At 39.5% G+C, this 27,673-nt stretch overlaps 2 protein-coding genes across 5 annotated transcripts in view; one reads left to right on the top strand and one right to left on the bottom strand.

Moving 5' to 3' along the window:
• The window catches only part of mcrip2 (MAPK regulated corepressor interacting protein 2), a 9,229-nt gene extending 1,475 nt beyond the window's left edge, over positions 1-7,754 (top strand). Inside the window, exons 3-5 of the mRNA XM_077719650.1 lie at positions 62-195; positions 3,507-3,614; positions 7,324-7,754. Of these exons, the coding sequence (XP_077575776.1) occupies positions 62-195; positions 3,507-3,614; positions 7,324-7,394 (313 nt within the window). The 3' untranslated portion in view covers positions 7,395-7,754. The remainder of the gene's footprint in view (positions 1-61; positions 196-3,506; positions 3,615-7,323) is intronic.
• slx4 (SLX4 structure-specific endonuclease subunit homolog (S. cerevisiae)) overlaps positions 7,023-27,673 on the bottom strand; it is a 21,509-nt gene continuing 858 nt past the window's right edge. For 2 of the 4 annotated variants that reach the window (XM_077719640.1, XM_077719642.1), the window contains 12 exons: positions 26,334-26,541; positions 22,802-23,008; positions 20,411-20,631; positions 19,451-19,743; positions 16,043-16,223; positions 15,812-15,969; positions 15,588-15,734; positions 15,310-15,479; positions 12,890-14,754; positions 12,163-12,262; positions 10,923-11,204; positions 7,023-8,507 (listed from right to left, as the gene is read on the bottom strand). In XM_077719640.1, the coding sequence (XP_077575766.1) occupies positions 8,165-8,507; positions 10,923-11,204; positions 12,163-12,262; positions 12,890-14,754; positions 15,310-15,479; positions 15,588-15,734; positions 15,812-15,969; positions 16,043-16,223; positions 19,451-19,743; positions 20,411-20,631; positions 22,802-23,008; positions 26,334-26,541 (4,175 nt within the window). In that variant the 3' untranslated portion in view covers positions 7,023-8,164. The remainder of the gene's footprint in view (positions 8,508-10,922; positions 11,205-12,162; positions 12,263-12,889; positions 14,755-15,309; positions 15,480-15,587; positions 15,735-15,811; positions 15,970-16,042; positions 16,224-19,450; positions 19,744-20,410; positions 20,632-22,801; positions 23,009-26,333; positions 26,542-27,673) is intronic. The other 2 variants (XM_077719641.1, XM_077719643.1) reach the window with 2 other exon arrangements.

A 27,673-nucleotide genomic window follows, 5' to 3' on the forward strand; every position in this document is an offset into this window, starting at 1 on the left:
AAACTTTTTTTTTTTTTTTTGCCACAACACTAAGTTTTTGTTTTTTTACTTTACTCCTCAGCAGTCTGTCTGCCAAGATTGTGTTTCACCGCTTCAATGGCAAAACTTACCATGTCCCATCTGCGCAGAAAGTCAACAGGCTGGCAGAGGTATTCACCCCTGCGCATGAGGAGAACGTCAGATTTGTATATGAAGGTGAAAGATGTGATGCGTGTAATGGAGTCAATTGTTAAAACACCAAATGCAGAATATCTCAGTGATACATTTTAACAAAAATTCAATAATTGCAGGTGTAAGACATACAAGATAGACTAATAATAAACTGGCATAGTACAAGATTTGTGGGTTATGAGCAACAATAAAGATATGCATGTTATTAGATCTAAAGTGACAGTGATAGCATTAAGTGCACAAGTACAAAATGGTGCAAATGGTGTCCTTCTCAAAGCCATCTCATTAATTTGAACCCATTCACTAATGCTCACTAGGGCAGAGTTCGAATCTAATATTGATTAGCTAATGCAGTAGATTGGGATTGTAAACTTGAACCATTGTATGAACTAGATATTTTAAAATTTGGGCAATGTACAGATTGTAAATAAAAACAATGCAATGATGTACACGTGAATTTTAAATATTTTATTCAAAGTAGAACATAGATGACGCATCAAAGGTAACTACTTGGTGTCATGGATCTAAAAAAAAGGAGGCAATAAGTGCCATTTTTTTCAGACTAGAAGTTGCACTAGGCAAAATATGCTAAATGAATAGGGAAAAAAATCTCACTGGAGTATTTAAAGTCATTTTGGGGGGAATTTCCGGAATGCGTAACATAAATAAGTAGTCAACATAAATAAGTAGTCAAGTACAGTTTTAGTGAAAGTGCAAGGTAAGAAATAAGTCTTTATTAGGTCTTATTCGGTGCAGAATTCATATCGAGTATGGTAATGGCTCTTGGGAAGAAACTATCCTTGAGTCCGTTTTTTTTTACTGTTATGGTCCTGTAGCGCCTTTAGAGAGCAGCAGGTTGAAGAGGGGAAGCTGGGATGTGTATTGTCTGTTATGAGGATCTCTGCCCTTCCTATGCATGGGATTTGTAGATGGTGGACTGGGGAGGTAGGGGGCAGGTGATTATATTTTGTGCTGTATTGGTCACACTCTGTCTTTTCCCGTCTGGTTCTGTGCAGTTTGAGTGCCACACTGACACAGCGCAAGTCAGCATTCTTTGAATGGCTGACACGTAGGCGGTCACAGGTTGGTGTTTAGTTGCTCCTTCTTGAGTACTCTCAGGAAATGTAGCCTCTGCTGCGCCTTCCTAATGAGTGGTATAGTGTTTGTTGCCCAAGTGAGCTCAGCAGAGATATGGACCCACAGAAATTTGAAAGTCTCCCCTCACTCCACGCATTCACTCTTGATATACAGGAGGTCAGGAGCGACCTTTTTCCTTCAGAAGTCCAGGATTAGTTCTCTGGTTTTGGAAATGTTCATCCAAGTTGTTGAGCGTGCACCACTTGCTGAGTCAAAGCACCTAATTTCTTATTCCCTCCCCTCTGTTATCATCCCCACCACCGTTGTGCCCTACGCAAATTTGCGTGTGTGTAAAAGTAGTGGACTCCGCACAAAGTCTGGGGGCAACCTCGTCCTGAGTGTGCAGGCAGATGAGAGGTGGTGATCCAGTTTCAGGTGCTGTGGTTGGTCGACCAGAAAGTCCTTAATCCAGTAGCGGGTGGAAAGTGGGAGCCACTTTTAGTCATAAGAACTCTGGTATTTATTTGTTAGTATTCATATTGTAGGAACACTAAAACAAACCCTTGTATGGCAAAGACTTTTTTTCTGAAATTTTGGTTGGTTTCCTTTGTCCACGTAAACACAGCTAGCGTTAAAAGGAATAAAAATATTCTTGTTGTCATTAGTCTTTGGCTGAAGGTTGAATGTGTTCAGTGTTGCCAAAACCTTGTAGCTTATTTTAGAATGAAAGTGGATTTTTTTTTTTTTTAACTCACAGCTGACTTGGATACACTAAAGCAGGGGTTCGGAACCTTTTCTGACATATAAGTCACATTTGTCGGACAAAAAATTATGAATCGAGGGTAGACAGCATGGCGGGAGGTGGAGCAGGAGCTTGGACAAACGAAAGATGGGGAATCAACAGGTATCCAGGACCCCGTTCGGTACACAAAGAAGACCTCCAATGCCGGCATGTCATTAGATCTGTGCTCTGCTGTTGTGAATAGTGAACTTTTGATTCTTTTTAACACGTTTTCGAAAAAAATTGGATGTCGTCTCAATAGTGTTGGTGCTGTAAAATGACCAGTACGTGAAATCAGATGTGATATAAGAGAATTTGAGATGAGGCAAAATATTTAACTTGGTGCAAATGTTAAAAAAATGGAATGTCCTCATTTTACGTTCCATTAACACGTCTTTTATCAATTCCATTCTCAAAAAATAAACATTGGTTCGTGCTCAAAATTTTATGTTGTTAAGGTTAATCCAACAAGATGTCAGAAATGAGATCAAAATGTTGCCTAACAATCACTTCTCCTTATCGCTTTCGTAAATATCCATTTCACAAATATACAGTTGTGGTAAAAAGTTTACATACACTTGTGAAAAACATGTCATGGCTCTCTCATACTTCTATGTCACAAAAACATTCATGAAGTTTGGTTCTTTTATGACTTTATTATGGGTGAACAGAAACAAAGTGATCAAATCTGCTGGGTCAAAAATATACATACAGCAGCGCTAATATTTGGTAACTTGTCCCTTGGCCATTTTAGTAGTACAGCTGACATGGATACCCTAAAGCAGGGGTCGGGAACCTTTTTTGACGTATGCCACTTTTATTGAGCCAAAAAAAAGATGAATCAAGGGTACGGCTCATGCACATAAAAAGACGACATGCACGAAAGTGCAAGTTGACAAAGACAAAACGCCATAATGCGAGACAATCGGCTGATAAGGTCATTTATTTCAAAGTAGAGAAAAGATGAATAGATAAAACTGTTCGTGAATTAGCTTAGCATTACGTTGTTTGTTGATAGCGCTGGGACACCTCATCTACACAGATACTCCGGTCAGTGTGAGACAAAGACACCGGTGATTCATCGGCTCCCTTTTTATGAATCTCAAGGAATTTAATGTAAGGCTTCCCCACGAACGCACTACAGTCTACTTTTAGACGAACATTGAAAACTCTGAAAATGTTCGTGGTACTCCATGCAAAAGAAATACAACTATAGGAGACCAAGCTGTCCGCCTAAGTACCTAAACAACAAAACACGCAAACCTAAAGACCACTTAGGTGCATGAATGAAAAGAAACAATATACTCCCCTGCCTTTTAATGAAAACACTGGAAACCAGGACATTTATAACATTGTGAAATTGCGATTTCATCAAGATGCTTTTCATTTTTCAAATTGAATAATTTGATGTTTTGAGTGCATTCAGGAATAACTCATTGTGGTCATTTTTCTATCAAAACAATATTCTTTTCCCCAGCATGGCGGGAGGTGGAGCAGAAGCTTGGAGAAACTAAAGATGGGGAATCAACAGGTGTCCGGGCCCCCGTTCAGTACACGGAGAAGACCTCCAATGCCAGCATGAAGAGTAAGCAGTCGTGTCATTAGTTCGGTGCCCTGCTGTTGTGAATAGTGAACTTTTTTTTTCTTTTTAACACGTTTTCGGACAAATGTGGATGTCGTATCAATAGTGTTGGTGCTGTAAAATGACCAGTACCTGAGATCAGATGTGACATAGAAGAATTTGAGATGAGGTAATATCCATTTCACAAATGTACAGTTGTGGTCAAAAGTTTACATACACTTGTGAAAAACAATGTAATGGCTCTCTCATACTTCTATGTCACAAAAAGATTCATGAAGTTTGGTTCTCTTATTACTTTATTATGGGTGAATAGAAACAAGTGATCAAATCTGATGGGTCAAAAATATACATACAGCAGCGCTAATATTTGGTAACATGTCCTATCCATGGCCATTTTCACTTCAATTAGGCGTTTTAGGTAGCCATCCACAAGCTTTTGGTTGAATCTTTGACCACTCCTCTTGACAGAATTGGTGCATTGCTGTTAAATTTGATGACTTTCTGACATAGACTTGACTTATTTTTACGTTTTATGGTCTTAAGATTTTACTTGTTACTTTACTTTATAAGACTACTCCAAGACTCGCGTTGTGCGACAGGCAGTCTTTGAGCTATTAGTTTAGTTTATCTTTGCAAATTCTGGACATTGCATTTTTGACCCACTCAGTCATGACTCCGCTGTTTTACACAAAGGATCAACTGTTAGCACTACACAACACCTGGATTCCCCCGGACCTAGACCTCCCCGCAGAGTTAAAGAGGAAAGGAAGAGGTTGCAGAGCTGGGCGAAACAGTCAGGAGAGAAAGCGACGCTTCAGACCCAGCATTCCATCTATTATTATTGGGAACGTAAGATCTCTCCCCAATAAGATGGAAGAGCTAACACCGCTTACCAAACAACAACGACAATATCGGAAAATCTGCATTATTGTCTCCATGGAGACCTGGCTGAAAGAAATAAGACCAGACTCTCGTCTCCTTTGATGGTTTTCAGCTGGTGAGGGTGGACAGTTGCTGAGGAAAGCGGTAGGAAAGTGCAACTTTGCACTCAAGATATTGAGCTAATAGCTATTAGCATCAGGCTGTTTAACATCCCCCAGAATTTATTGTATGTTATCGTAATAACTGCGTACATACCTTCTTCGGCCGATGCGGCAGTCGCTTGTGTGCTGCTTCACGCTACTGTCTCAGCTGCAGACGTCACACCCTCAGTCTCTCCTTCTTATCTCTGGTGATTTTAACCATACTCCCTTGGCTTCTACTCTCTCCACCTTCACTCAGTATGTGAAGTTCCACACCAGGGAACAAACAACTCTGGACCCGCTGTATGCCAACACAAAGGAGGCATACAGCTCAGTCCCTGCCTCCACTAGGCCGCTCAGACCACAACCTGGTCCTTCGGATCCCCACCTACATCCCTATGGTGAGGAACATAAAACTTACCACGAGGATCATACAAAAATGAACCGAGGAGACCAGCATGGTACTGAGGGACTGTTTTGAGACCACTGACTGGGAGGTGCTGTGCAATTCACATCGGAAAGACATTGACAGCTTGACCCACTGCATCATAGTTTATATTGACTTATGTGTTGAGAACATTGTACCCTCCATGAAGGTCCATTGTTTCTACAACAATAAGCCGTGGGTCACCAGGAATCTAAGGGCCTTCCTTAACAAGAAGAAGAGGGCTTTTAGGTCTGGGGTGAAAGAGTCTGAAAATGGCCCAGTAGGAGCTGAAGAGAAATAAGAAAGGGAAAGACCATCTACAGGAGGAAGCTAGACAACTAACTTAAGAGAGATAGCACCAAAGAGGTCTGGAGGATCTTGAGGACCATTACAGGCAATGGAGGCAACAGTGAGAGAGACCCGGAGTCCGGAGACAGGGAGTTGGCCAATGAACTGAATCAGTTCTTTAACAGATTCAGTCCTCCCCTCACTCCCCTGACCCCCCAGATCAGAAGCAACTCTTTCTCCTCCTCTTCCTCTCCCTCTTTCCCCATTCTCTGCAGTACTGTCAAACAATTGAAAGTCTTTCTCAGGAGGGATCATTTACACGGTTGCAAGCAGATGTACTAAAATGACTTTTTTTTTATGTTAATAAGCTAAGTAAAGCAGTGTTCTTCATTGCGTGCAAATATATAATAATGTAAGTCCAATAAGCTAAGTAAGAAGTGTTCTTTATTGTGAGCAGATATATAATGTAAGACTAATAACCCTAACAGTGTAATTGGGGTTAAAGGCCTTACGTTTTCTCCTTCAAACATATTGCTTGGCATTGTGGCCAAACCGCTCGATTTTTGTTTCGTCTGACCACAGAACTTTCCTCCAGAAGGTCTTATCTTTGTCCATGTGATCAGCAGCAAATTTCAGTCGAGCCTTAAGGTGCCGCTTTTGGGGCAAGGGCTTCCTTCTTGCACGGCAGCCTCTCAGTCCATGGAGATGCAAAACACGCTTCACTGTGGACACTGACACCTGTTTTCCAGCAGCTTCAAATTCTTGGCAGATCTGCTTGTTGGTGATTTTCGGTTGAATATTCACCCTCCTGAACAATTTTCTCTCAGCAGCCGGTGATAGCTTGTGTTTTCTTCCTGATCGTGGCAGTGACAAAAGAGTGCCGTGCACTTTGTACTTACAAACAATTGTTTGCACTGTTGCTCTTGAAACCTGCAGCTGCTTTGAAATGGCTCCAAGGGACTTTCCTGACTTGTTCAAGTCAAGGATTTGCTTTTTCAGTTCCATGCTGAGCTTGAAATATCAGTTCCTCAACTACCATGCTGAGCTCCTTTGACTTTCCCATTGTAGCATTTGTGGGCGTTTGCAACCAATGAGCCCTATTTAAATGGCCTCAGAGAAGTCACCAGTTGTAGTCAATCCTCACTCACAAGAAGTTAAGAGGCAATGCAATGAAGCTCATTTCACTGACACAACGTTATAAGTTACCAAAATTACTAATTTGTGTTCCTGAATGTATATTTTTGACCCAGCAGATTTGATCACCTTTTCTGTTAATCCATAAGTTCATAAAAGAAACAAACTTAATGAAAATGAAATTAAATAACCGGAAACTCGAGAGCCATGACATTGTTTTTCACAAGTGTATGTCAACTTTTGACCACAACTGTATATTTTAACAATTTTCATTATCAGCTAAGCAGAGATAGTTAAATTATGTTCCATAATACTTAGTTATTTTGCATAGCAAGAGCCTATCCATTATCTGATTGGGCTTCTTTCAAGTATACATCTGAATTATGTAATTCCCACGCGCATTGGTTTGTAGTCAGAAGCCATGATTTTTTTTTTTTTGGGGGGGGGGGGGGTCTAATTCAATTTTCTATGGCTTCTAAAAGTTGTTTTAAAAGAAGAGTAAAGAAATATAGATGTATTTGGAAGAATTAAAAAAGATGCTGACAGTCAATCATTTATTAGCTTGCAATTTGGATGGTTTTGAAAATGCATGTCAGTGGAATGAACTGGTGCCTAGTGTAGACCTGACATGGCTGTGCTAAAGGAAAAACACTGAAGTAACTACATTTTTCCATGCCGATACAGAAATACAAGTATACAAGTACAATTATCAGTGTATATTTATTAAATAGGACAGCTATAAGTATCTCAAAAGACTAATGTATTAATATCTAAATATAATGTATTGTATTCCATATTAAGATACAATAAGATATATTGTCATTCCATTGTTTCCATACAGGCTTTGTTCCCATCGATCTGGAAGAGTGGTGGGCCGAGCGCTTCCTTGCTAACATTGCAAGCCTCTCATGATTGCTCTGAAATAGGAAATGATGTGTTGATGCCTTACAGCGAAGGAACCACAAGGGTCGAGACAGCAGCCATATTGGACTGTAGGATTCTCCTTGCGAAGTATTGTTAATCCTTTGAGGCTTGAGCTGAAAACCGTATCTTCATGCTGCTTAAATGAGCACACCAAACAGCCAAGATATAATAGTTTTCTGCGAAAATGCTGTTCTCTCTACATGAATGACACATTTGATAGAAGTTGATTGTTTTTCTCATTGAAAAGGAGCTTCCCATGTTCCTCAAGTGTGCACTCTCATATTGTTCTTGCTCAACTTTGGATATGAATATACCGAAGAGCACAAGTAAAAATTTTCTCAAAAGGTTCTCTTTGTGTATTTTCTTTCAAGGTACTGCTCAAAAAATGGTCAAACAATAAAAGTTTGTCATGAATAAAAGTAGATCACAGTTGATAAATTTAAAATAAATCCACTTTAATACATTCATGGGATGTTTTGCTAAAATTGTATCTGTAATCATGGGAGTGGAGCACATTCCATCTTGGTCTGTGCCAGATTTTTTTTTTAATTCATTTTCAAAAGTTTAGTTAATTTCCCACATTAACATTGATTGGTGGATGAAAAAGGTTGTACAATCTTCATAACAAACCTTTTATTTTTGGTCCAAATATTTTTTTTTTAAAAAGTTAAACAATTCTAAAGGAAGATGTTTCAGTTTTTTGTGTTGAGCAGCTGCAATATATCTTGATAAATGACGGCCCTCAGAGGTTGCTTTGGTCATTTCCTTGTCGTTACCTTCTTTCCTTTTTTCTTGACACGTCTGCGAGTGGGTGCGGTCTGTCCCGGTTTTGCCGTGGTAAATGTGATACACTGTGAGTCTAGAAAGTTCACCAACTTGGTGGCACCTATGTGGATGCCCGCTAATTTTAGGCGCTCTCGGAGTTGAGAGAAAATCAGCGGCTGGTACTGAAGAATCTGAGTGCACAGGCCTGAGTCAGACAAGATTAACTTGTGGACGGCCTGTAGGCGATCTTTAAGGCACGTGACTGCTTGGGACGCCGAGATCCCACCATCGCTGTCTGATTCTCTGCCAGAGGATGGGCACAGCTCTGGGTTGTGTCTACAAAGAACAAAATTTAATTTCAGACGGTTGAATTATTCAAATAGCTAAACTGTAATGGGTACACTCTTGACTGTCAGTCTACAATACTGAATAAATCACCACAGGTCACACGTTTACATATTTCTTATTCGGTGAGTAATTCCAGAATTTGAGGACATTTTACATCCCAACCTTTCAATGTTCATCAAACCTCATGCAAAAATCTAATACATGTAGTTTCTGAGTAAACTTACTAAATAAGAAAAAGGAATATAGCAAATAAGTGGAGTATTTCCGAAGATGCAAATTTTCTCTTGTCCCGTGCTCTCAATGATCATAATGAATCCCAAAATGAAATATACACGTCTTTCATTGTGTGGGAGGTTATTTCTTTCATTATTGTCTCGTAACATTTATTACAGAGATGCTGGAGCCTATCCTAGCAAACTAGGCTGAGTATACCCATAATTGGTTGACAGCCAATGTTTTGAACTTTGTAAATGAACACAATGTAGGGCTCTTGCAATTTGAATATTTTCTGTGCCCCATTCTCACAAGAGGTTTAGCTCCACTTTGAAATATCACTTGAAATATCAGTTGCTCAACTATTTACAGTAATCCCTCAAATATTGCGGGTAATGTAGACCAGAAATGGCGACGATAAATGAAAAACTGCAAAGTAGGATCACCCTATTATTATTACCACAATACATGTTTTCGCATCGATACAGAAATAATCCAATGATCACAATGTTTACATTATTAAATATTACAGCTATAATCATATCAAAATATTAATTATGAATAGGCAAATATAATGTATGTATTAAAAACTGTGAAGATAGTTCCCCTCCGTTTGATTGAAAAATAAAAAGTGGTTATTGGGAGTTTTAGTCCTAATCCTCTGTCAAATTCAAGGGGCATTGAATCATTGATGGAATATTCAGGGGGCACAGTAGGGGAAATAGGAGAAGCTTCTTTTCTCAAGCACAAGGAACATGGCAACAGTCGTTTCTTTTCTTGTACAAATATGCCGTTGTACAAGGACATGTCAGAACGATTGCCAAATTCAGTGGCTCCAACCATGTTGTCATCAATCACCTGGACCCATTGACGCAAACCGTGACATTGAAGATTTCCTGCAGATATCTTAGATAAAGGAAGACTACGTTCTTCACTCTCATTCATGTCATTGTGGGCCTCTTCTTCCTCACTTCCCGATGGGATCATTTTGACGAGGTTCTAATCAGTTGCGGAGTCGGGGTTGTTTTTAGTGGCTCTCGAGCAGTGTTGACATCCTCTCGTCATGCCAGTTTCATGGCTGTATTTGCGGTGTAAATCCCTCAATGCTGGTTCATTTACTTTATTCCTAGTGGTTACCACACGCTAAGTGTCTTTGGAAAAAGATATTTTTGGCATTTTTCGAATGTTCGCTTCTTTGTTCTTGGTAAAACGCACGGTAGATTCATTTATACCACAATGGTGGGCTATAACTTTAGCATATGTAGCAACGTCACTTTTCGGTAATTGGCATCATGTCAGATTTTTTCTCGGACTCTTTGGATGATTTAGAGATCATTTGTATCCAACCGTTTTCTCACCGTGGACTGATTAATGGGGAGAGCTTAAGACAAAATTGTGTGGGAGTGAGGTAGGTGCATATACGACATCCACAACGGCAAAAAACTAGTCACAAGCATAATAGCAATTATTTATTATAATTATAACAACTTTTTTAATTTCAAGTAGGATGGCGAGGTTGAAAACGTTAATATTTATTACTCTGACCGACCGGTACCGGTCCACGGACCAGTGGTTGGGGACCATTGCCTGAGATGGCCCAGGAGGGTTAGGATGCACTTTCAACGGCGATTAAAATTATTTCTCCACAGGAGATGGGCTTGATGGGAAATTCACTCGCAACAAAACAGGGAAAGGCAGGATGTTGACCTTGTTGATCTTTTAGATTATTCGTCGCGTCATTCTTCTCCAGTGAAGGGTTGTTTCTTCTTCGGCACAGAGTGCCACCCCATTCAATGCCCAAGAAGCGGAGACCCTGACTTCCACCATTTTATCCCATCTTGGGCTTTCGATTTTCAGCCTGAATTTTGACATTTTTATAAATTCTAAACTTAATACAATAAATATGAATATATGCAATATAGTGAAGCCACAAAATGGTGAAGGATGACAGTATATGGTTTGAAACCAACCTCATTTGAAACCTTGTTATCTGCAGTGCATTTCCTATTATTATGCCAAACATTGAAGACAAAGTAAAATGTCATTTAAAAAGATCCTTTGATCTTTAGGATGAGCTAATTTTGCTTGTGATATAATTAGATGAAGATTAACAGAGAAGTCTTAGTTTTCATTAATTTTAAAGCCAAAATGTCCACCAATTTCAGGTTACTGTTGATGTGCATGTGCTACCTTTCTGATTCATCCGTTGACGTGGTGGAGGAGGAATTTGAGTCTTGAGAGTTTGGTAGTGGCTGCAAATCTTCATCCTCACAGGTTCGTTTTGTCAGGGAGATGGAAGATGTCTCCTTGAAATGGAAAACAGACTTACTAGACGTTGCGTTTGTCTGGGATCCATGCACCACAGAAAGTCCTTCTTCATCAGAGTCTGAGTTGACAAGCTGGTGGGTGAAATGGTGGATCTCTTTCAACTTGAGGATCATCTGGCGCTTCGGTAACACCCTGACACCAAAACTGTAACGCATATTTACAGAGTGCAATCAACAATAAACACATTTTATTTATTAAAAGAGGTACAAGCTACAAGGTTAAAAGAGGTACAAGCTACAAGGTTAAAAGAGGTACAAGCACACATAAATCAACTGCCTCGCCACTCGTCTGGTATGTTTTGAATGGGTTTACCCTAATGTTTGGAATGCACGGTGATGCTAGTGTTAGGGTGAACGTCCACTGGGTCGATTGCAATAAGTAGCATGTCGGCAAGAAATGAAACCAGTCAGTCAAGCGATCAACGTCATATAAAATTTGGAGTTTAGCTTATAAACAAGGATCACTGACTGATTAGGCCCCCATCTCATCTCATCAAATTTTCTGAACCGCTTTATCCTCAATAGGGTTGCAGGCTCCCATTTCATTTTAGAGAAAAATGTAGCCAAGCATGCCCTATAGGTGTGAAAATACGGTAATTGAAATTAGAGGTGTAGCCGCAGAGCAAGAGCATGGTCTGGTCACATGAAGTATTACCTTATTAATTACCTTAAGTAGTTATGGATAAGCTGAAGACAGGAGAACTGAAAAGATGGTAAGAGTGAGTTTTGGAAAAGCAGAAAAAATGGGTTGGACAGGTGTCTTTATGCAGATAAGGACCTTAAACAGGTACATTTGATTCAGGATAATGCATGTTATGTCGACTTATAGTGGCGGACTAACATGTCTTTGAGGGTCAGGATTCTAGCTGCTTCTTTGTATCACACAAATACATTGTCTAAAAAAAATCATACTTTGTGATTTCTGGATTTTTCTTTCTAAATTATCACTCCCACAGAAGACATACATCTCTGATGAAAATGTTACACCCCTCCATGAGCTCTAAGTGGGAGAACTTGCAATATAGCACAGTGTTCAAATAATTGAACTGCCTGTATATATTATAATAGAAAAGAATAATTTTTGTTCAAGCAAATTGACTTACCTTTTCAGTTTATTTTTGAGTTCTGGTGTGTCCATATCTGAGAAGTGAGGCATTGGAGTGATTGGTACTAAAGTGTGATGGCTTTTTATGTGGGAAGATGCTGTGAAGACAGTCAGAGGTATTGTTTTAGCTTCTTTGGGAGTGATAGCCTTCATCAACATTAGTGTTGTGCTAATTCCTGATGCTAGTATCAAAACATGGCTCAGATACGGCAATGCTACACAATGTGAACTTTTAGAGATTTAATCTCGAACTAAAAGTTAACCTTCCCAAAATGGCTACCAGTTAAAAAACACTGCTTTAAAAGAAGCGTGACATGGCCAATGATTATGAACGCTCTCGTAGAAAAAGAGGGAGAACATATTTTTTTTCAGCCTGGAAGTTTTTATTCTGGTATAACTGACATTTACATGTATGTATACTATTAATATTCTTGCTACTTTATAAGGAAGGAATACCAGAAAAAGTAGGCTAGCTAAATGAAAAAGCTAAAAGATTTTTATTTTATTTTAATTCAATTTAGAATTTTAGAGCAGTTCAATCATTTTTTGTCACTCATACCAGGCATTTACTTCATAACTCATGCAGTCATTTAGAATGAATTAAAAAATAATAATAATGGTGTCACTTTTGGGCAATACTACTACACAACCAGTAAGTAGAATCAGAAGCCAAACAAAAGTGGATAAAATCCATCGCCAACAATTAGCTGTTAAAAAGTACTTACACGGAGTTTTTATGTTCAGGCGTTGTGAAAGAGGAAGAATGTCCTCTTCCCCAGAGCAGTCCCGCATGTTCGCAACTAGGAGACTGTCACTTATTTCTGGTGGAGTATTGATAGTTTCATCAGGTAGTGAAGAGGAGAAATGGCCTTCTTTATTAGTAGATGGCTGTGAATTCATGTTTTGGGGTTGTTGGTAGTGACGGGTACACCCTTTGCTGTTCTCTGGCCCTGGACTACAGGATCCCGGGTTTCCTGCAATGTTGTTACAGGTGTCGAGGCCCCACGAGTCGTTGAAAGCTATCGGAGGTTCGTCCAAGATTATTAAGCTCTGCTCAAAACTCACGTTTGGAGTTGCTCTTTCTTCTACTCCTCCCAGTTCCCTGTCATTATCTAACGCTGAAATTATTCTATCCTCAGGTGTTGTCCCCTTGACACCAGTGCAGTTGAAACTGATGGAGCAAGCAGGACTTAAGTATTTGCTCTCTTTCTCTAAACTAGTAAGCCTTCCGTGAGAAGTAGAAGAATGTGGCTCTGAAGGGTCTGATAAGGGGGAGAGATGAAAGCTCTCTAACTGCATCCCTTCCGGACTTTCGTGGTTGGGACTGAATGACTTTTCCTTGCCAAGTTGTGTATAGACTGGGAAGGTGTTGGTGTTGTGGTGCTGGAAAACATCAGAATGCAGGGGAGTGCTACTATGAAGCTCAACATGTAGTTGGAGAGGTGTGTCTTGCTTTGGGTCCACTTCTGCACTTTCTGGTTTATTCTCTTCAGGGAACAACTTTGTCCTACACGAGCTTATCTTGCTTTGATCGGAACCTTCCATACTTGTCTTTTTGGCGCTGACTGGTGTACAGGGGATTAACCAAGAAAATTCTGGAGAACAATCTCCTGGACTAAGTTTTTTGGGAGAGGGACTTAAATCAGTAATACTACCACATTCCAGATTTCTTAACTGTTCTTTCTTCACAGTGGGCTCGCTTGATTTTAAGTGAGTGAAGAATAGTTCGGGTTGGGAATGAGAGAGAGAGGAATTCTGGGAACGAATTTGAGAATTGAAAATGTCCATTTCCTCACTTGATCCTGACAAAATGATCAGTTCTGGCTCCTTTTTGTGGGGTGAATTAGGAAGTAGGGAGACATTATTAGCACCAGAGAGTTGCTTTTGAGGCATAGAATGTACCCCAACTACTTCCCTGCCTTCAAAAGCGCTACTGTCATTCCTATCTTTGTCTGGGGACACACCTGGGACAGGTAAGTTGGATGTATTGAGGGAACTGCCACCAGCTAAACTCACTGAGGAGTGAAGAATAGTTGTTCCTGGTAATGTAGACATGGATGTGTGTGCTCTTGGTGGAGTCAAAGAAGGAGGATATTGTTTGCAGACACCCTCAGAAGTTGAGAAGAAGCAATCATATGGGTTTTCCAGGCTGCAGTCCAGATGAGGGTCAGATTCAGGCTCTGGAGTTTTGTCGCAAAATCTTCCTGGATTCTCTATTGGCTCAGTTAGTTTGCTTGACACCTCTCCATCATCTCCCTCACTTTCGACCACACTCACTATCTCCGCACCTCTCTTTCTCTGCGTGGCAGCAAATTCGTAAATCTCATTCAGCTCTTCCTCATTCATCTGCTCCTCGTGGAGCTCCCTGTCATTAGTTGTAATATCTGCAGCTATTTCGAGCCAATTTTTATCATTCCCTTCTTGCTCCGCATCATCTTCATGGCTCCACATGGAGTTGAAGAGCTCTGCTAAGGCCATGTCTGTCTTATTGAGACATTCCGTAGGGCTTGTGGGAGCTTCATCCTCATTTTGAGCAGAAGGGTCTTCAGCGTGAAGTTCACAAAGCTGCTGCAATTCCGGTAAATTAAACCTTGAAATACAAGCAGAGGTAAGTTATAGAACATACTTTAAAAACATACAATAATACACCATATTATTTTAAGGACTTACACATGTTTTAGACATTATTTTTCTGTATGCTAAAGCTTTCATTTAATTTGCATTTTTCTATTTTTATATTAGTGGTATTTTATACATATTTCTCATGTTTTCACCGAATATAAGATTAACTTTTGAGCCATGTCTTTAATGTTGCTTTTCAAGCTCAATAACATAAGAGGAATTACTACCACATTTATTTGTGTATAATGCGCTCCCATAACCCATTTCTTACCCCTTTTACCCTATAAACTTGCCAAAGGCTATTTGAAACGGGCTGGCTTTTGTAATAGAAGGTAGATTATTGCGATCTGGCGGACAAAGACGGGCTTTACGTCTCCCATTATAACGGCTGCGGAAGGGACTTTTTGACTGGCGGATGGCAGTTTTTTCACCAGGATTTGTGTATAACGACCTTTGCTTTAGTTTTTTGGTACAAAATTTTGCGGGCTAAACTCAAATAAATATGGTACTTCTACTCACTTACCTGGATGCCAACTCCAGAACATGAGGCTTCAGTGATGCTGGGAGGGATACACTAGCACTATACAGGTATTGCAGCAGGACCAAAACTGCCTCACCTGGGACGTCGCAGATCAAAACTCTGTGAACTGTAGGAATGTCCTTCTCACACACTCCAAAACCACTTCCATGCATCTGACGAAAAATATATGACAATGTTAAAAAAACAAGGTGTTTTGGTATGATTTTAACTAGCCCAACATCTGAAAAAAAATCAATTTTACTCATTTGAACTGTCTTTACCATTTCTGCCAGAAGAGGGCACCGTGCATATACAATGAAGGAATGAGCATAGAAGACTTGACCACTGTCAACTTGTAGTTGCCAGTCACTGAGTTGAGGGTTGTTCACCATGCTGCTAAGGTTTGATGCTAAGTTGGATAGCGCCAACTGCAGAGAAAACGGGGGACTGAACTCATTTTGTGATATCCAAAATTTTAGCTGAAAAATTTGAAACGAGATCTTACAGTTGAAAGGCTGCTGTGCTGTTGAGCTGCCCCATGTTGAAACATGGATTTTCCCGCTGGAAGGCCATTTGTATTGGTACATGTGCCAATCACAGAAATGTCATCCTCAAGAAAGAACCCAGTCATTTGAAAGTGTGAGGACAAGCTGGCATTTTGGTCTGTGGGTAGATAATTAAGAAAAATACGGTCATATAGTATCAAATACAGAACTTTTTTTTAAACGTTTGTTACCTTGGCCAGTGTCAGGATCAATGTGCTCTCCATAGTCGACAGGAAACTTATTGTCAGACAGATCCACAAGGACTTTTAGGGCGTGACTGTTTGATGGTAGCTTCCCAGTAGCTGGAGGGAAGGGAGTTAAGGAGGGCTTGATGGAAGATTTGTCATTGGGATCAGTTGAAGTGCAGTGAGACTGAAGGTAAAAATAAAAAAAAATGTTAAAAATGTTTTAAAGCTCTTTTGTTGCCTTACATCGGTGTTTCACAAACATTTTTTGAGCTGCGGCACACGTTTCCCATTACAAAAATCTCAAGACACTCCACCTGCTGAAAATCTTCTAATCTAAAACTGTCACCTATATTGACAGTACAGTAATCCTTCGTCACTCCTCGGCTCAAAGTTTGCGGCTTCAGAGCATCGAGGTACAGCAAGACCTTGATGTGCCTCAACATACGAGAAATTGTCGATATGAGGAAAATTCCAAGCAAATATTTTGCATTGAGATACGAGAAAAAATTGAGATACAAGCATACGAGGTAGTTCTCGATGTGGCCGCCAAGCGGCCACGTGAGCGAGAGAGTGCTTATGAGAACAGAATCGCTCTGTCTTTCTCACTGCATCTCCCTCATGCATATCTGAGAACTCCGGCAGTAGAGGTTGCATATTTTGCGTTAATCAATGAAAAATTAAGGGCAAAACAATTGGTCCAAAGCAAGCCGGTGGAATGAAGGGCTAAACATCATTTCCAAGATGTGCAGTGACATTCATAACGAGATCGTCAGCCTTCATTGAATATTGTTAAAAGATAAAAAGTTAGTGGGAGATAGCGTGACCGAGTCGATTATCTGCGAAAAAGCCAGCAGAATCTAAATGAACTTGAATGCAAAACAAGCATGTGAAAAACACACCAGCAGAACCCTCAAAGTGAGTCCTGACTATTTCGATAATTTTAAAAAACAAACGAGGATACACTCGGTTCTGAGGTATGGAGAAGCAGCGGTGGAATACACGAAAACCCATGCCTCAGTTATAACACAACAGTTACACCCATTTAAGTGTGTGTATATCGCAATCTACCCTATTTTCTCATGTATAGGGTGCACTTAAGTCTAATTTTTTCTCTAAAATGGTCGATGTGCCTTGTCTGTGGGCTAAATTCAATATTTGCATGGCCCTGACCGCTTGAGTGATTTATTTTAGTTTTTCTGTCTATTTTGGAGAAAATTTTAGACTTTTAAGTCGGTCTTATAGTCGTGAAAATACGGTAAGTTAAAATTAAAGTTTATGTTATGAGCAGTTACGTTGCAGTCTGCCAAGTCTCTCTCTCCCCTCTCACTCCACGGTAAACTGCTACCGTCTATCTGTACTGAATAACGTCAAAATTTAGTAATGATCATAACCACGAGATAGGTATTTTTAACTTCATGAGTAGGTGGTGAATTAGAATAAATTGCTGTAACTCGCAAGTGGGGGGCAAGGACAACACACACAACTCAGAGAAAAAAGACAAGGAAGAAAACGGTGATCCAGGGGAGAAAAACACCATGCCGGAAAAGAGGGCAAGCTCATTCCAGCTTTGTTCTGGATTGATGACAACATGGCAAGAGCCATCACATTTGGCAATCGTTTTGACGGTGTCATGTCCTCTTAACATTACACAGAAGCAGTCTTGTGTACAAACAGAAGTTACGTCACCTACATGTGATGACTGTTAAACTGAACAACTTCCAATTCACATTTCATTAAAAATAAGCATTTTAATCTTGTAACTGTGAGGGCGTCTGCATCCCTTTTTCAACAGAACAACACTTTGTTTACATTTACCATACAGCTTATCAACACTAGCCAACTATGGGCACCAGGTGGGAAACACCCTGAATTGGTGGCCGCCCAGGACAACACTGCAGTTCATAATAGTCGATTGACAAATGACTTCAAGGTACGTAAGTTTACCCTTTTGGACCTTTCTGTATGTTCTTGATATTAAATACTCCAGAGAATATATAGGAATGGATGGCAATGCAAGTTTATAAAAATCGCCATCAATTCTAGACAGTTGATTTCTGAAACTTTTTTCAAAACTGGGAGCAAGATTTCCACAAGCTTACTAGAAAGACTTGCATCAAACTTAAATGATTAAGAACAACGGTCGAGCTATTCAAAACTGAGTCGTACTCAGAATTCAGTTTTGTTCTGGTTTGGAGTGATAGAGCAGCTGATGAAAACTCTTTCAGTTCAATAAATTACATTTCAAAGTGCTTATTGTCATATTACGCCTTCTTGCTTTGGCCTATTTTAGCTCTGCTTAAAATGTCATTACAATCAAAATGTGCAAAAGGTACCGTATTTACTCGCATATGAGCCGCCTGCGTGGATAAGCCGCAACCTGAAACCTGCCTTGAAATTATTTAATTTTACGATTTCTTGTGTATAAGCCGGCCCCTGATTGCCAATTTTCACCCACATTCTCATGGTATTAATATAGAGTACAAATTTGTTCTTTTGAAGGAAAAATCTTAGCAAAAATCCTCACAAGTGGTATTTCTGAGATACTCTATGAATCAAAAGCACAATATTAGGGTCAATATCATAAGGAAGTTAATATGCCTGTCTTTGTAAATGCAAAATATCAAATTATTCAATTAAAAAAAGAAAGAAATCTATCTTGATAAGATCCTGATAACAGGAATGATTATTTTCTTACCAGCAGTTGAAGCTGTTGTGGCAACCATATTACTTCTAATGACAAAATATCTCAATTCTTTCAATGATTCATATTACTCCAATAGTTGCGACTTTCGAACAGGAAATAAATCGAAAAAAAATCTAGGTGGAATTTTGTTTTATTTCAAAATCAAGGCTACTCACATCTGGCAAAAAAAATGTTGACGGCAGCGCCCAGACCTAACTAAGATGAACGTGCCAAAACCTCACTAAAATGGCTGCGCCCCGACCTCGCTAAGATGGCCGTGCCCCGAGCGAGCAGTTTATACATTTTTTTCATCAATTTAATTCATAAAGGTGAAAATAAATTGTTGTTTTATCTGTTTATCTTTTCTCTATTTTGAAATAAAGGTATTCGCCGCATTCACTTGCAATTGGTTCGTGACGTCATTGTGCCATGGCGGCGTCAACACGCAGTTTTGTGCATGTCGTGTTTTATGCGCATACAAGCCGTACCCTCGATTCAGTCATCATTTTTTGTCCAACAAAAGTGGCTTATATGCGAGTGAATACGGTAAGTTCTAGTGGTTTTAAGATTTTGTTCAGGACTGTGCTATACAATAAGATGATACGTAGATACCATTGTGTTTAACAAATGAAAGTTAAAAGATATAAGGACCCTGGTATCCTTCAATATTTCCAAACAAGGCCCTCAGAATAAAAAAAAGTTAAGGCACTCTTCCTCTACACTCTTACCTGTACTGATTTCCTAGGAGTGATGTAGTCTTTAAGCTCTGGGACAACAAAGTCTAATACACCAATATTTCCATTGGGCAGGGCACTCTTTTGCCAGAGGGGAGCAGCGCCACTCAAGGTAGACACTGTGCTGGGACAACGTGTTGGTGTAGATGGAGATGGAGCTCGGGTCTGCAGGAGGTGAGTAGCGACGCGCTCCTGCAGTCTAGTCAGGGCCACATCAACATCCTGGATGAGAAGGATTGGAGGAGGACGAGGGACGGTGCCTTTTTTCCTTTTATCGCAACCTTTACCTACAAACAAGAACATCAACATTAGACACAATGATGCACAGCCTTAAAATAAAAATGTGGCCACTCTTTCTCCAATTTTATCCTTTCACATGTATCATCAATATGATTCCTTTATTTTAAAAGAATCCAAATTGACACATGATGTTTATATTATGGTGCATACCAACTAAGTATGAAATTGAAAAATCAAGTAATTTTTTTTTTTTTTATTACAATATTTTTGGATTATGAATGGAAACAGATTACAAATTCCACCATTCTAAAAACTGAGACAATGACGAGATGGAAAAAAAGAGGGATTGATCATACTGTTCTACATTAAAGTATAATAGTACGATAGGGAATAACGGACAACATTTTGGATAACTACTGCCTAAGCAACGCAACATAACTTGTTGGCGGTTGGAGGGAAAATAATTAAATGTGTTTAACAAATGAAACACATCTGTGTCATACAAAAATTGATTTGATGGTCTTAAACCAGTGTGTGTGTGTGATAAAAATGCAAAAACACAGAAATCAAGAAGGGGGTAAATACTTTTTCACGCCGCTGTAACTTTTCATCACACTCTAAATCAGTACTAAATAATGTTCCAGAAAGTAAAGCTTAGGGACAACCCATTCAACAAAACACAGTGTGACAGAAAACAGTAAAGTGATAAGGTACCGGAGTCTGGCTTCCACTTCAACACAGGTGTACTGGACAAATCGGTGGTGGTCTGCTGTGCTTTTGTCGCATTCAGTTGCTCTTGCCACTGTTCCAACAGAGAGGACGACAAGGCCAGAGCCATTTCGGTGTTTTCATCCATAATTTCAGTCTTTTTCCGTGACTTCTTTCTCGCAGCAGCCTGAGTCGCACATTTCCTTTTGGTGCCTCCAGTCTGTGAGCTGAGCATTATAAAAACATTGAGCCCAACACATTAAGATTTAGAATACATTTAGAAAGACAATGAATTACAAAGCTTCACAGGATCTCTCAACAAGGATCAAAATAGATCTTTATTATAATTGTATCGGTGAGCCAGTGACCTCTGGCCCAGAGTCAGCTGGGATAAGCTCCAGCGACCCTAGTGAAGATAAAGCGGTTCAGAAAATGAGATCAGAGATATATATTGGATAACTTAATTCATCCCGTATTCTGGAAAGTTCGTTGTCACAGTAGCAAGAGGGTGAGGATGCAGAAATAGGAAACATGAATAAATATATAAACAAGCGTGTTTCTGAAATATATATATATATATATATATATATATATATATATATATATATATATATATATATATATATATATATATATATATATTTGTATATATGTGTATGTACACGTCTGTATATTTGTGAATATGCATATATATATATATATATATATATATATATATATATATATATATATATATATATATATATATATATATATATATATATATATATATATATATATATATATATATATATATATATATATATATATATATATATATATATATATATATATATATATATATATATATATATATATATATATATATATATATATATATATATATATATATATATATATTCACAAATATACAGACGTGTACATACACATATATACATACATATACATATGTGTACATACGTGCACATACACATATACATACATATATACATACATATACACATACGTGTACATACGTGCACATAAACATATATACATACATATACACATATGTGTACATACGTGCACATAAACATATATACATACATATACACATACGTGTACTTACACATATATACATACATATAACCATACGTGTACATACGTGCATATACACATGAATACATGCATATACACATGTGTACATACCTACACATCTATACATACATATACACATATACACATGCGAGTACATACGTGCACATACACATATACACATGCGAGTACATACGTGCACATACACATATACATACATATACACATGCGAGTACATACGTGCACATACACATATACATACATATATACACATGCGAGTACATACGTACACATATGAATACATATACACATGCGTGTACATACGTGCACATACACATATGTACACATAAGAGTGCATTCGTGCACATACACATATATACATACATATACACATACGTGAACATACACGTGTACATATGTGCACATACACATATATACACACACGAGTACATACGTGCACATATACATATATACACACACGAGTACATACGTGCACATACACATACATACACGTATACATACCTATACACTTATATACATACATACATGTATATAAGCACCTATATACATACATATATAAGCACATATATACATACATACATATATAAGCACATATATACATTCACATACATATATAAGAACATATATACATACATATAAGCACATATATACATACATACACAGATGTACATGCATTCATACAGTAGGCTGTGTGGTTGTGTGCGTGCATGCGTCTAGTGTGATCGTTTGTCTTCAACCTACACAATGGACTATAAATGAAATTAGCCCTCGCCTACAATGTTACATATATATGTTCATTAACATGAATATAAATGTCTATTAATGTGATATTCCTTATTAAATAAATCAAAGCGAAATTTGAACGAGTATGTAATATAAGGTAACATTTATGTCGGGTATTGTGCATATTCTAATGGAATTTATGTAGATATTTTATTCAAAAATATTTTTTCACTCATTTTCTGAACCGCTTTATCCACTGTATCACTCGCAGGGGGTGCTTGAGCCTATCCCTACTAACTTTGAGGCAGGGGCAGGGGACACCTACTAATACTGGTGTGTGCCCATAGCGAGCAATGATAATGTTGCTCACAATGGTACTCAGTGTGCTCAGGGAGGTTGTCTTTCTGCCCAGACAAACAGAAAATTAGAGGGAACATTGCTGGAGGTCAAAAAACATTTAACAATTGTTAGAGGAATCTTTTATTAAAAATACCAATGTTTGGCCTATGCAATGAATGTATTGTGTACACCCACAGTGGTTTAACTGATTGATGTAAAGCACGGCTAGAACCAACATACATGGTGGTTGGAGCAGCACGCTGTGTCTCCTCTGCCTGCCTCTGGAGACCCTGCAGCAGATCGGCAGGACTAATGCCCATCTCTGCTGAGCAGCGCTTCAAGTGGGCAGAGCGACTCTTGAGCATCTTGAATTTCCTGCCACAGATTGGACAGTCAGGGACACGAGGAGGAGGAGGATCCATTTGATGCTCACTGTCATCCAGACACCTATCGGCAGGTATACATTGCAGAGGTGAGTCGAGTGGCCGAAAATTGGACCAAAGTAAGAATAGCATTAGTTCTAAATAGTTTTACCCAACTAAAAGTAACACCCAAATAAATTACCGATTTGGAATGGATTGTCGATGCCTCGGCCGAAGTGCCAGCGAGCACTGTAGTTTGAGCTTTCGTCAAAGCTGGAATCAATATTACGAAACCCCATGGCAACAACTCTGACTTTGACAATGAGATGGAACCCATATTTGTTGACAAACTTGTTGGCTTATGTCAACTACTATAATATGAGGACTTTGACAGATTTGTAGATGTTTGAATACTTTGACTTATATTTTCACAAATTCACATTACAGCAATAAAACAAAATCAAACTCAGTTTTGCAGGGCATCCTTTGAAACGTCAGTTAAGAGTTGACCACCTTTCGGCTATGTCGCTACAGTTATATTTACAAAAAAACAGGAAGGCGGTGCGTCCTATAGGTGTGAAAATAAGGTACTCAAGTAAAAAAAATATTCTGTGAAAAGAACATTCAGTTGATAAATTACATTTTTTTAAAACAATATTATATAACGTAATTGTATTTTTTTCTCTGCAACTTTGAAATGTTATTATTTTTAGGATGAACAGTAACATGACCATATTGGGCACAGAAATAAATATGTGTGTCCGGCTAGAAAAATCTACAGAAGGCAGACTACACGCTAGACTGGTTGCCAGTAGGTCACATTGAGACAGACGACTATTCTCACTCACAATAAAAACAGCGGTAATCGTTAGCCGGTGCCAGCCTGCACCAATGTCAGGTGAGTGAACCACTACACCAGGGGTGGCCAACCCGCGGCTCGCGAGCCGCATGCGGCGCTTTGCCCGGTTTCATGTGGCTCTTACGTCCATATCAAAGTTTGTATTTGTGTTTTATTTTTATTTGCGTGTGCGCTTCGCTTGAGTTCAATACGGTATTTTCGTCCAATGCGCATGTGCTTGGGATGAAAATACCTCAAAGTTTCCCAGTAGGAGCAAGGTCATTTGAGTAAACGTTTTTAACAGAGTGGGAGAGCTCCCGTGAAACAGAAGCGACAATGAACAGCGTCGCGCACACAAAAAGTATCCCAAAGATCGAGCGTCGGCTGAAAAAGCCACACCCCCTGCGAGGCAGACCAAGGCGAGAGTGCTCAGCCGGGAGCAGCCAATAGGAGAGCGAGGTGTACACCCACGTGGTGGGCGCGCTAGTTAAAAGCCATTCATAATAAATGACAGCTCACAAGGAGCGAACGTTGCGCAAATATAGGCTCTGATTTTATGACAGAAGTCCCACTAAGTAACATGCATAGAAAAAGAAAAACGCTATTGTAAATTATTCTATTTTTGTTTGTGGACTTGGTTGAACTGAGAGTTTGTCTGTGTGAGACAGTGCACACAATGTTCATTGTTGATAATGACTGGCCTGTGCTGTTAGTACTGTAGGAGTCAATTTATGTCATTACTATGCTGGTGTGTGACATTTACAATAAATCTGTGTGATGTGGCTCTTTGCGGTAACACAGTAAAAAATGTGGCTCTTTGCGGTAACACGGTAAAAAATGTGGCTCTTGGTCTCTGACTGGTTGGCCACCCCTGCACACCATCAGCCGGCACACTGTGGGCATCTCTAGCAAAATTAAAGTCAAATCTAAAATTTAGAATGATTATAAAATACAGGGAGACATCCGGTATTGCCAGCAGCCAAACGTCTGGGGACGAAACGTCCGGGGGACCAAACACCCAGGGACCAAACGTCCGGGGACCAAATGTCCGGGGACCAAACGTCGGGGGACCAGACGACCAGGGAGCAAACGTCTTTCGATGAAACATTTGGTAACGGGCTCATTGGATGCAAACGCCCACAAATGTTACAATGGGAAAATCAAAGGAGCTCAGCATTGATCTGAAAAAGCGAATCCTTGACATGAACAAGCCAGGAAAGTCACTTGGAGCCATTTCAAAGCAGCTGCAGGTCCCAAGAGCAACATTGCAAACAATTGTTAGTAAGTATAAAGTGTATGGAACTATTTTGTCACTGGCACAATCAGGAAGAAAATGCAAGCAATCACCTGCTGCTGAGAGAAAATTGGTCAGGAGGGTGAAGATTCAACCAAGAATCATCAAAATGCACATCTGCTAAGAATCAGAAGCTGCAGGAACACAGATGTCAGTGTCCACAGTCAAGCGTGTTTGTCCATGGACGGAGCGGCTGCCATGCAAGAAGAGAAGCCCTTGCTCCAAAATTGACACCTTAAGGCCCGACTGAAGTTTGCTGCTGATCACATGGGAAAAGATAAGACCTTCTGGAGGAAAGTTCTGTGGTCAGACAAAACAAAAATCGAGCTGTTTGGCCACAATGCCAAGGAATATGTTTGGAGGAGAAAAGGTGAAGCCAAGTACACCATGCCTACCATCAAGCACAGTGGTGGTAGTATTATGCTGTGGGGCTGTTTGCTGCAAATGGAACTGGTGCTTTATATAGAGTAAATGGGATAATAATAAAGGAGGATTGCCTTCAAATTCTTCAAGATAACCTAAAGTCATCAGCCTGAAGATAGGGTCTAATATTAGCGCTGCCGTATCTATATTTTTGACCCAGCAGATTTGATCACTTTTTTCTGTTCACCCATAATAAAGTCATAAAAGAACCAAACTTTATGAATGTTTTTTGTGACAAAGAAGTATCTGTTCCAATCACTCTATCAGCGAAAAATCTGAGTTGTAGAAATAACTGGAAAGTCAAGAGAGCCATGACATTATGTTCTTCACAAGTGTATGTAAACTTTTGACCACAACTGTACCTACGGTAAGATGGAGGCGCCCCGAGTGAGCAATAGCAGACAAACGTCTCACGTCTGGCCAGTCTGATCACGTTTAACCACAGTATGATGGCCGTGCCCTGAGCGAGCAGTGACGGGAATGTGACTTTTTTCACGTTTTACGCAAGATACGGTTTATTTTTTTCTTGAATTATATTCATTGACGTCAAAATACATTTTGTTAAGCTTTCTCTGTTCACCTTTTCTTTATTTTGAAATAATCAGCCGCATTGTTTGCGTCATTTTGTCGTGACGTCATCGTGTCATCGTCAACTTGCATGTCATGGTTTTATGCGCATATAAGCTGTATATATTTTAGACTGCCTGCCTATTTCCTTTTAAATAGTGCCATATTTGTAAGGTACACAAAAGAAGAAAAAAATCACAGAAAAGCAAGTCATATTGTGGCACCATTTGGAGGGAAAAAACATGCTTTTTACAAATACCTAACTATTTTTCTTACAAAAATACTGACCTGTTGATGTGCCGTGTGCGTCCCTCAGATGTCATGTGGGATATGTTTCGGTGACAGATGTGGCATAAAAAGAGACCCTCCGTTGCTAAGTCCATTTTGTGGATCTCTGATGCCTCACGGTCAAGTTGCTGCTGCAGGCTCATGGCCAGAGCTTCATCACTGTCCCGAGGGCACATATGGTCATCGGAAGTGGGCTGTTCTACTATTTCTGGGTACAAATCAATGTCATGTCATTGTTTGGATGCATTTGTCGTTACACTACACCCACCATATAGAGGTTCAGAAATGTCATATATTCAAGTGTGGACAACAGTATAACTGCCGTGTACTTGTTTAATTTGGTGGAAATTTAAGCCCAGACAAGGTACATAATGATCAACTATTCAGGGTTGCCTCAAGAAGCAAGTTTTCTGGCAGAAACCCTGCTATTGTCAGATATCGCTTCCTCGGGGCCCCAAATGATCATTTTAATCATGTTACATATGCTATGCTACTTTCCGCTTAAAGGGCGCCAGAGAGAACTTTGTGATTACACAAAAGCCAAAGAAATACGCAATAGATCAATCATTAAATGCTGCGAGGAAGTGGATTTTACCACATTTTTGTGCATTGATTTATTGATTATTTTTTATGTGTTGCAGCTCTAGCTGCAGTCGAGGTTTTGGCATACGGTCAAAGGTCGCCGGTCTTTTGGTTGCCAACCTTTTGGTCGCAGGTCGATTGGTCGCCGGTCTTTTGGTTGCCAACCTTTTGGTCGCCGGTCTTATGGTCGTCCGGAAGGTTATTGATAATTACCATTTCAAAGTGTTGCTCAAATTTCCTAAATACAAACTGCGAATTACTATTTAGTCATACTTAATGCCCTAGTAATTATTAGGCTAAAGAAAAGCTCCAAAATTCCCGGACTTTTATTGTTTTGTTTTTTTTGGAGAACTTGTTAAGACCCTGACTGATGTAGCTTCTTAAAAGGGAAAGCGCATGTATATACAAACTCTGATATACTCACACGTCTACTCAGTGAAACTGCTAATGGCCATTGTTGGCTTTTATTGATGTGTAGACCGTGTTGTTTTACCTTGTTTTGTCGCCGGTCCTTCGGTCGCACTTTGTTGTCGTCCGGGTGACCAAGAGATTGGCGACCAAAAGACAGCGACGAAAATACCGGCGACCAATCGACCACACACACACACAAGGTTTTATAGCTATTAAATAGTTTTTGAGGGTTGGATTGGTTTGATTCGTTGAAGGCGCTAGGAGAAAATGCACAGACCGCCACTGAGTTATATACAAAACATGGATAGAAAAACATGCATAGATGTTTATATATACACACACACACA

This window comes from Stigmatopora nigra, chromosome 6 (assembly GCF_051989575.1).
Source record: "Stigmatopora nigra isolate UIUO_SnigA chromosome 6, RoL_Snig_1.1, whole genome shotgun sequence".
NCBI lineage: Eukaryota > Metazoa > Chordata > Actinopteri > Syngnathiformes > Syngnathidae > Stigmatopora > Stigmatopora nigra.